The sequence below is a fragment of the Mastomys coucha genome, unplaced genomic scaffold (genome assembly GCF_008632895.1).
Source record: "Mastomys coucha isolate ucsf_1 unplaced genomic scaffold, UCSF_Mcou_1 pScaffold21, whole genome shotgun sequence".
In the NCBI taxonomy this organism is placed as follows: Eukaryota; Metazoa; Chordata; class Mammalia; order Rodentia; family Muridae; genus Mastomys; species Mastomys coucha.
The window spans coordinates 92,487,852-92,498,887 of record NW_022196904.1 but is presented as its reverse complement, the minus strand read 5'-3'; the positions used below and the strand labels follow the sequence as shown (position 1 = coordinate 92,498,887).

At 33.8% G+C, this 11,036-nt stretch overlaps 2 protein-coding genes across 2 annotated transcripts; both read right to left on the bottom strand.

The window, feature by feature from the left end:
- Positions 1 to 2,762: 2,762 nt before the first annotated feature.
- LOC116100716 (olfactory receptor 52Z1-like) lies at positions 2,763 to 3,885 on the bottom strand. Its single transcript, XM_031384454.1, has one exon. It carries the CDS (start codon positions 3,810 to 3,812, stop codon positions 2,850 to 2,852), a length of 963 nt encoding a protein of 320 aa, XP_031240314.1. The 5' UTR covers positions 3,813 to 3,885; the 3' UTR covers positions 2,763 to 2,849.
- Positions 3,886 to 9,323: 5,438 nt separating this feature from the next.
- LOC116100715 (olfactory receptor 52Z1-like) lies at positions 9,324 to 10,274 on the bottom strand. Its single transcript, XM_031384453.1, has one exon. It carries the CDS (start codon positions 10,272 to 10,274, stop codon positions 9,324 to 9,326), a length of 951 nt encoding a protein of 316 aa, XP_031240313.1.
- Between the last annotated feature and the right edge of the window lie 762 nt (positions 10,275 to 11,036).

The following is an 11,036-nucleotide window of genomic DNA, read 5'->3' as shown; positions in this document are numbered from 1 at the left end:
AATGGTAAAATTAACACTTATTTGTAGATATAAGGAAACATTCAGTAATTATGCTATTTGAATGAGGTGGTAGTTGGCAGTTCTTCTTCACGAATCACAACATAACTTGTACTTCATTTATGACATGTGTAAAATTTCCATCAAATGTACAGCTTTTAAAACAACTGCTGAGTCCAACATTAACCAGAATAATTGAAAGCTAAATGCATTTACTACTACTGTATTACAATAAGTGATTATTAACACTTATAGAATGCTCATAATGTCAAAGTCACTAATATTAGTGTTTAATATAAATGTTTGAATTAAAAATAAATAGAAAGATAAAACAGCCTCTTATTTTATAAATATAAATTAAATGATCCTATAATAAAAATCTACTTTAAAATAAATAAAATTACTCAAAGTCACAAGATTCTTGATTCATCATTTTAAAAAATCATTTATTAAGCCGGGCGTGGTGGCGCACTCCTTTAATCCCAGCACTTGGGAAGCAGAGGCAGGTGGATTTCTGAGTTCGAGGCCAGCCTGGTCTACAGAGTGAGCTCCAGGACAGCCAGGGCTATACAGAGAAACCCTGTCTCGAAAAAACCAAAAAAAAAAAAAAAAAATCATTTATTTATTTATTTTATGTGAGTATCCTTTCATTCTCTTCAGACACACAGAAGAGAGCATCTGGTCACATTTTAGATGGTTGTGAGTCGCCATGTAGTTTCTGGGAATTGCAACCTCTGGAAGAACAACCAGTGCTCTTAACTGCTGAGCCATCTCTCCAACCCCTGCTGAGCCATCTCTCCAACCCCTGCTGAGCCATCTCTCCATCCCTGTGCTCTTAACTGCTGAGCCATCTCTCCAACCCCTGCTGAGCCATCTCTCCAACCCTGTGCTCTTAACTGCTGAGCAATCTCTCCAACCCCCCTCTTCATCATTTTTACTTTGCCTGATTTTATTTACTGTATGATTTTGACATAGCTACCTGTAATAAGTTCACTGTTTCATCCTTTAAAAACATTTGCCCCTTCAATTCAACTTTCCTAGTTTCTGTTTGATATGGATGATGCACATCATAGTTTTAAGTTTCATGACATATGTGTAATAGATTCCTAATCAATGAAAAGAAATGATCTAGAGTCACCACAGTCTATAAAAGTCTATCATTTAGGTTCAGAATCCAATTGTCATCTCTTGTGATAACTTCTCAGAGTTTATTTTCATCATCTTGAAAAAGAAGTAAAAAGACAACAAAAACAAAAGACAAACGTAGACATATACACATATACACACAAACACAAACACACACATATTCATACACACACACACACACACACACACACACACACACACACACACGACATGCCCGCACACAGACTGCTGCATTCTCTTTAGGTGGGTTCTGACTGAACCATTCAGTCATTGGTTGTCAAACCCCTTCCTGTACCTGGAATCAGAGCCACTCCTTTTGTTTTGTCTCTTTCTTTTTATTAGATATCTTCTTTATTTACATGTCATACTATATCTCCTTTCCCAGTTTCCCCTCCAAACAAACCCCAAAAAACAACAACAACAAAAAAAAACCCAAAAAACAACAACAAGAACAAACCCCTGTTCTCTCCCCTCCCCTTGTCTCTTACATTACCAATTCAACTGTTCTGAAGGTCCATAGTTGTTAAGAATGTCTGTTACTGAAGGCTGTTTTTGTAAACAGAACCATTCATTTTTAAACCAGTTTGATTTTATCTTTACTTATATGGAGGTGTCTGTGTGTGTGTTTATCCCTCTGTATATGGGTACTGGTGGAAGATGCTGGACTTCTTGGAGTTACAGACAGCTTTAAACCATTTAACATGGTTGCTGGGAACCAAACCCAAATTCTCAACAAGAGTAGAAATTTCTCTTCACATCTGAATCATCTCTCTAGCCTCTGGCCATCTACCTGAAACTACACTAACATGGATATTCAAGAAAATACTGAAAACAAAATGACAGTCTCAAGGCAACATTTAGACCAAAATGATCAATAGTTATGTAAAATGAATCAATCATGGTAAGATTAATTTCTCTTCTTCACTGTGAGTATTAAAACAAAATTTAAATCATATCTATCAAATTTGTTAACAGAATTTAAGCATTTCTGGTAATATTTCAAAGTTCTTCACTAATACCTTAGGTAAGTTAAGATGGCTAACATAGGGCACAATGTCATGTACTATTTGTAAAAAACAAAAACAGGTAGGCATATATTTGCTAAAGTATCATAGTAGAGTGTCATGCCAAATATATTATTTTTGCATGATTTGATAATTTACTTGGTGGCATTGATGCCAATTATGTAGCAAATTAATTTTAATGATATCAAATTTATGATATTAAAATAATTTTGTCATAAAATTTATTTTACACTTGTTAATCAAGGTTGATAGCTCTGTAAGGAAATGCATATCACAATTGGCTAGGCTGAACTAATTGAAAAATTCTCTATTTTTGTACTTTGCATTATTGTATAATAGAGAAACTGAGAGAAGGTAACTAAAACATATATAACAATTTTATCTTTGAACAATTTTACAAAGGAAAATATAATAAATGGAGATGTAAATAGATATAACTTTATGAATTCTGTTTATTTTATTGTTATTCATTACTTGATTATAGTAAACAATAATAATACTGACTTGAACCAAAGACACAAAATCTATAAGAATTTAACATTGTTCCTTTTACTAAAAATTGTAATTTTTTATTAAGTTAAGAAAATATTTCCAAAAAACTTCAAGTGCTCTTAACTCTTCCTGTTTTCATGAAAAAACTGGAAACTTAAGCTGTTTTATGTCACCATGGATTGTATTACATCAACAAATTACCTTGTTCAAAGAAAAAAACTGAACAACTCTCTCCTGAATTTGCTTGGTCTTCACTCCATAAATGATGGGGTTGAGGGAAGGTGGTAGAACCACATAGAGGTTAGCTAGGAGGATGTGAACATGCAATGGTATGCTGTTACCTCCAAAACGGTGAGCAAGGGAAGAAAAGAAAACTGGCGTATAAAACAACAGGATGACACAGACATGGGAGCCACATGTACTCAGAGCCTTGAGTCTGGCATCTTGGGAAGGCATTCGATACACAGCGCAAAGTATGAGAGCATAGGAGACAATAATAAGTACTACATCTAGACATATAGAAAATAGAGCTACAACCAATCCATAGTAAATATTGACTTTGATGCTGTCACAGGCCAACCTGGCAATGCCCATGTGTTCACAGTATGAGTGACGAATGATGTTCCTCCCACAATAGGTGAGCCTATAAACAAGGAAGATCAGGGGGAAGCAGATGAAGAAACTTCTAGTCACAGAAGCAATGCCCATTTTGATGATGACAGATGGGGTTAGAATGGTGGTGTATCTTAGTGGATAGCAGATAGCCACATAACGGTCAAGTGCCATGGAGAGTAGTATACCAGACTCTGCCACAAAGATGAAGTGGAGGAAAAACATCTGAGACACACAGCTAGTAAAAGAAATGCCTCCAGCTTGGAACCAGAAGATTGCTAGTACCTTTGGAATGGTTACTGTGGACAAGAAGATATCGGCAAGAGCCAACATAAATAGTAAAAAGTACATAGGTTCGTGAAGACTATGCTCAGTGGAGATCAGCAATATTAGGAATGTATTGCCTACAACAGCTACTATGTACATAGAAAAGATGGGTATGGAGAGCCAAATGTGGGTATCTTCTAGTCCTGGGATCCCAATCATAGTATACCAGATGTCTCTGAGATTGGTGTGATTTAAAGATGTTGATGACGTCATCTTTTACTCTCTTTTCTGATACTGGAAATAGTAATGGAAAACATCATGAGTCATGGTTATCTTTGGCTTCATTTGTTGAGAAAATAATTCAGAAATGAGAGAGAATTATCAGAAAAGAAAAATAATGAAATAGGCAATGACATTTCAATCAATCATAATATAGATAACAAAAGAACATTTTAAGAACAGGAAAATAAACAATTTTTTAGCACTTGTAATAATGGCAATGGTGAAAACTGTCACCATGTTTTGTATAATCACACAAAACATAAATTTGTTTGATTTGACATAGTTCTAAAATTTGTTCTCAAAACTACTATGAAAGCATCAAAATGAAATTCTATGAAATGAATTTGCATGATTGATGATTTTTAATGTTCATCACATTTCTCTTGTCTGGAATTTTTTGAGATGTAGTCAGGATAATTTTGTGGTTTTATGGAGGATGAGCTTGAGACTGTTTCCTTAGAACACTTGGCCATCCTGACACCCCAGATTATAATCTTTTGGCTAGGAATATTACTGAATCAATGACAATCAAACTCCCATATTTTAATGTGCAACACATCATTGAGGAGTTTGCTCTTTCTTATTCTTTATCAATTTGTATCTAAAACTATAAGTAGTCCTCACTGTGTACAGTGCCACATTAGCTTAGCATTTTGATTTCACAACTATGCTTTTGTATTTAATGATTGTAATCTGTATGTGTATTGGCTAACCTGTATCTGTAATGGCTATTTCTGCTAAATAGCCATTAACCCTCTTCTAGCTCAGCACACATTGTCTTTCTAATTTACTAATATCATATTTGTATTATATCTCCCACATTCCATGTTCTTCAAATCTTTTTGCACATTCCACTATATGTTCTTATTTTAATATTGATATGATAATTTTACTTGATGCCATACTATTTCCTTGATTTTAGTATTATTATCATTATCATTAAACAATGTCATCATTATTGTCATATTGAATCAGAGTTGAAAGAAAAATTGTATTGTCACTATGAGAAAAATTCAAAAGGATTAATGAAAGACAAGCCATTTTGTGTTGACAAGTGTTGGTAACATTGTAAACAGCAGAAAGTTACCAGATAAGTAACTGTCAAAAGGATTATTACTCAAGGATAGCAAAATATAACTGGGGCTAATAAATGAATATCAGAAATGTTTTCACGTTTAGGCCAGAGGAATGAGATATTCATGAATTGAAGGAACCATACAATCAGATAGCTATAGAATTAAAATTCTACTATGATAAAAGAAATTCAGTGAAAGTGGTTTCTGTACTTCTACTGAGCCAAACAAAATTCAGAAAATTACAATGGACCATATGGAAGATTTCAAAAGACTTTATACTTGATCCATATCTATTAATAAAACAAAAGCAAATACTTACTAACTTCAAAATGTTTTAAAAATAATATAGCTTCTGTAAAAGCTAAAATTGATTTTAAAAATGTTGTGCAGCAGAAGACATAATAGAGAAGGATGTCTTTTCTGAGGCAATTTCATATTTTAAGCCCAAAACTGTCTTGACTCAATCTTCCTTTCTTGGCTTTCCAAATATTGAGATAAGAGTTTGTGTTCATGCACAAGAACCTAAAGGATTTTATATTAGTAGAACTAAAGACTTTCAGCAATGAGAGAGATTGTACAAGTTTAACTAAGAGACAGCAGTTTTCCCACTTGGATAGTTATTGCCTTCAGGATCCAGGAACAGTTCAGGATAAAGACAATGGGTCTCATCACAGGAGAAGCACAGCTTTGTTGCAGTTAGAAGTCGTCTAGGTGGTAAATGACTCTGAAAGATGGTAGCAATATACATGAGAAAGCAGGTTTGGTTAGTATAATTCCAGGTCTTGATCTTTCCAATCTGATCCATTTTGTCATCCATAGCCAAGCTCTTCAATCATACCTTCATGTCTTGTGCCTACCTTTATAATTTATACTCAAAGTGTTACATTTCTAAATGTGCATTCATATTAAAATACATCTCCAGGGGACACAAGGCATTTTATCACAGAAAATGACTTAGATAATGAGAGGTTGTGAAACAGAGATGGCATGGTACTCACATTACTTACTTGGGCTTCATTTTTCATCCCATTCACTAATTCTGACCTGGAAATCATCAATATACTGTAATGCACATCATTTCACTTTTCTCCCTAATAATCTCTGCTTTCCCTGGTCAAGAAAAGGCTTTGGATTCTACCGGTTCTGCAACTAGCCAGGAGAAGCCATAAACCAAAACTAACACCACCACTAACAAATCTGTATTATACTATAAATCCTATTGTGCATGAATTTGTTACTTAAATTTAACTTTTCACCCTCTTTCTAATTATATCTCTAAAGCACTTGCTTCTGTTTTACATCTCATTTTACTTTTAACCTGCATCAAAACTATGCTTCTCCAAAAACTTATAATACAAGTGCAAAAAATATAAAGAGAAGAGCTCAATAAGTAAAATACACCATGAGAAATTTTGGCAATGCCAGGCCTTTCTTTGCTGGAGCTCAGGCTTCCTCACCCACCACACCAAGGTCCCTTATGTGTTTTTATTTCACTTCTGTCTTAAACTAGTGAGGAAAGTTTCTGTTGCACTTAATTTTTAAGGCAGGGGGGATAAATTAGAGAGCTGAATGTAATAAAGAAAAGCACACAGAAAATTGGGGTAGGGAGTTTGGAATCTAAAACCAGGTATACCTATCCAGCTATTGAGTAGTGATAGAGTTATCAATAACCTTATTTTTGCTTGCATCCATATTGGAAATTATACATCATTAACATTCTTAGCTAATTATTTCTCATCAAAAAATCTGTTTGAAATGGTATTAAATGATTTCAATGACACTTTGATTAGATCAAAGCATATTGCCTGACCTCTGCTAAACTATACACCCATTGATATCAATCAATGTAAAATGTAATCCATTGAAGTATGCATAACTTCAATAGTCAAAGATAGACTTCTCTCCCAGACCTTGGGTCATTAGAACCGCTCTCATGGTAAAGTGGAATATTATGAAAAGGTATGAAGTGACAGACTCATAGTATCTCTAATTTGAATTAGGATGCTCTTAATTTAAGATATCAGAAATTATCCTATGAAGGCAGCAACCACCAACTCTCCAACTTTATCTTGTTACCTTCTCTATGCTGGAATGCTGGGCTCTGTGAAATGGGTTGTATCTCTTTAATCTAGGCACCCAGAACTCAGTCCAGGACTAGCCATATAGCTTTTTCACTACCAAGGGAGTCAAGACTCAGTGGAGTTGAGAGAAAACAAGAAAGTGGTTGTAGTCCCAAGGATACTTTAATTAAAGCAAACAAGTAATTGAACAAACTAACTGAGAAACCAAAGGCACATTGAATGTATAGTGTGAGAATAACATCATTCTGAGACATGTTGGACAGATTCACAAAAACTCTACCAAAGGCAACAACCCACGTTAAGATTTCTCTGATGAAATGATTAAAAGGCAGCCAGATAATGTTGCAACTTCTCTCATAGCATGGGGTGTTTAATGTCTTGGCTCTCTGGTTATTTGCTCATACAAATACAAAGAATTAGCATCCTCAGACTTGAGATAATGTTGCACACATCCCTTTGGAGTAACCTGCATTTTCCATTCTTATAGACTCAGTGCTTAGGTCTTCTTAAATTCACAGCAATGATCATGGTGACCAGAGAAATTCTATTCTTTATAAAAATTTCCAGTATCCAACAATTTCTAAGTAGATATGAACTTTATGATAAACATTATTAGGTACATATCATCTGTAGACTTGTTGTTGTTAGTTTTGAATATGTACATTTGAATTTCACAAAATATACATTGTGAACTAATAATTCTATGTATTCTTTATTGATAACTGCTACCTAGAGTTAGATATTGTCAAACAGCCATCATAACACTTTGTCAATACTTCTGCAAAAGGGAAGTCCTAAACTACTCCTGTTAGTAATGAAACACTACAATCAGTAAGCTAAACACACTTTCACAATACAATGAAAGTAAAGAAATCTAAAGTCTTGCATATTTTATTGGGTGAATTGGATATTTGACAGATTATATAACGATAATAATTGTATTTAAGACTATATGACATGAAGTATACCTATAAAATCACAAAATAATATGTTAGTGCAACATACGTTTCTTGTAAAAGAGATTGATAGAGTATTTAGTTTTAAATTTATTTTTGCTAAAATTTTGACTTATACATTTCTGGAATAAAAATAATATTTTATTTGTTCTTTAGTTTTATGCAAACATTACTCATTTCTCTATAAAAGTTATGAAGCTTTATTTCTGAATAAGGGCTTAATTGCAACTTCTCCTGTGACAATTCTACAACAGCACAGTTTTAAGATGCCTTTTTAATAAATATACCTAGGACATTCATGAAATTATTCTTTAGTTCAGCATCATCATTAATGCTGTGAGTATGTACAAACATTAGACAGATACATGTGTTCCTGTTTAAGTGACTATTTGGGATCACTCCATATTTATTTACTTTATTTTTTTTATACCCTGACATCCTATCATGATTTACTTTCTAATGAGTATTTGTTATCACTGTTATTAATTGTAAATATGAAAATCATTGGAATCCTGCAGTCCACATTGTCATCTATAATGACCAAGAGGGAAACTGATCATTTCTCATTTATTTAGGGCGAAAGAAATTTGAATAATTTCAATAATTTAATTCACACATATGATAATGAGGTTGAATTCTCTCTAATTTATACTCCTGTTCTGACTCTGAATATTTCAATGTTGCATGTTCTAGGATTACCTAAAAAAGGAAGAGAAACAACTAATTTTTTCTTTCTGGAAAAATTTAGTACAAATGAAATACAGACTAGATTTTGATTCGTAGTAAAGTAATACATGCATTTTTTTAACGTTTGCTTGGCACTTTTTGGATTATTATGTAGTGCGTTGTATTTAAGCTTTCAAATTGTAGAATATGACTACTCACATATATTTTTTCATATATATATATATATATATATATATAGGTTGCAGCTAGATATTCAAGAGCTCAGGAAGAGTAATAGGACCATAACTGAACAAGATCTAAAATTATAATCTTGAACTCAGAACATAAATGATCAGAATCCAAGCCATGGTGCTAATAAGGAATTAAAATTTCTCTGAAGTATACTATTATCTTTTCCTATTTTATACAAAAATATAGGATGAATATCTTATAGGTCGATATGGGATTTTTTTCTTTCAATTGTTTGGTCTGAGAGTATGGGCCCTATTCTTAGTACTCTGGAGAATGCTAAAAGTGACCTGAACATGGAACAGAAATTAAGCTATCCTCAGATAACTAAGAACTCAACATTATCCATTTTACTCTAAAAGGACTGTCATTCTCCTAATGCTGCCATGCCATAAGATTTTAGGGGTAACTTCAGATGCTCTTTAATTATGTAGTTTCTATAAATAACATTAAGATTAAGCTTACATGATTACATCAAAAACATGCCTTAGAAAACATCTGGAAAAACCTGTCCTGAATTTGCTTTGTCTTCACTCCATATATGATAGGGTTGAGAGTAGGGGGTACCACCACATAGAGGTTAGCAAAAAGAATGTGCATGTGACGTGGTATGCTGTGGCCCCCAAAACGGTGAGCAAAAAAGGTAAAGAGAGAAGGTGTATAGAACAGAAAGATGACACAGACATGAGAGCCACATGTACCCAGAGCCTTGAGTCGGGCATTTCGTGAAGGGATTCTAAATATTGTATGAAGTATAAGACTGTAGGAGATGATAATAAGCATAATGTCTAGACCTATGGAAAATAAAGGCACAGTCATCCCATAGTAAATATTGACTTTGATGCTGTCACAGGCTAACCTAGCAATGCCCATATGTTCACAGTATGAGTGAGGAATGATGTTCCTCCCACAATAATTGAGTCGATAAACTAGAAAGACCAAGGGGAAACAGATGAAGAAGCTTCTGGTTACAGATGCAATACCCATTCTGCAGATTATCGAAGGGGTTAAAATGGTAGTATATCTTAGTGGAAAGCAGATGGCTACATAACGGTCAAATGACATAGCCAGCAGTATGGCAGACTCTGTCACAAACATGAAGTGCAGAAAAAACATCTGAGACACACAGCTAGCAAAAGAAATCCCTCCAGCTTGAAACCAAAAGATGGCAAGGACCTTTGGTGTTGTCACTGTAGATAGAATGATATCAGCCAGGGCCAACATGGAGAGGAAAATGTACATTGGTTCATGAAGACTGTGTTCTGTGAAGATCAGGACTATTAATAGGGTATTGCCTATGAGAGCCACTATGTACATTGAACAGATGGGGATGGAGAGCCAGATGTGTATATCTTCTAATCCTGGGATCCCAATCATTGTGTACCAAATGTCTCTAAGGTTGGTGTGATTTGAAGATATCATCATCTCTTCTCTATCCTCTGACACTTAATCTTGGAGCTGAAGGAAAATAGAAATTATAAAAATGATGATTATTTTATTATATTATTTTAAAATAACACTTTATGGACTTACCAAATTGACAGTGGGTTGTCACTCATGATTCTGTGATAGCCAGACAGAGTTTATTAACAGGATAGTACAAACTTGAAAACATATACTGTTGACAAAGGTGATGATTATCCTCTAGGAACCAAACTTTAAATACTAAAGTAAAGTTTAGATACTGTGCTAAATATTTTTTTTAACTTCAAACATGCAAATCCATGGATGGGTGGAAGGTTTTGTATATCATAGCTGCTTATATTTTGTTGTTCATTTCTTGATTCTTAATCAAAATACTCTTTGCTGAAGATCTAGAATTGTAGTGGTCAGGATCCTCTTACTGTCTTTTTAGAAGCCCAGTATTAGTGAGATTCATGTTAATCCTTCACTCTAATGTAAACCTTTTCATAAAGCAATGTGTTTTTCCTTATTCTAGCAAAGTATTCTGGAAAGTAAAAATGTCCAAAATTTTTGCTTTGCAGAACCTTGTATTTGCTAAGTGTAATGCTGGAAATATGTTCTTGTTACATGATCACAGTACACAATTTTCCAGCTAAAGCAATACATGAGTATTTTTTAGAGCTAACTCAGAATCTTATAAATTAAATCTTATAGATTAAATCCCCATTAAATCTTATAGACTGCTCCTTCAGCCCTTCTAGGAAGAGCAATAGTATCAATTAA

What these genes read in the sequence shown, in the direction of transcription:
- LOC116100716 (XM_031384454.1), bottom strand. Translation starts at nt 3,812, where the DNA reads ATGACGTCATCAACATCTTTAAATCACACCAATCTCAGAGACATCTGG.
- LOC116100715 (XM_031384453.1), bottom strand. Translation starts at nt 10,274, where the DNA reads ATGATGATATCTTCAAATCACACCAACCTTAGAGACATTTGGTACACA.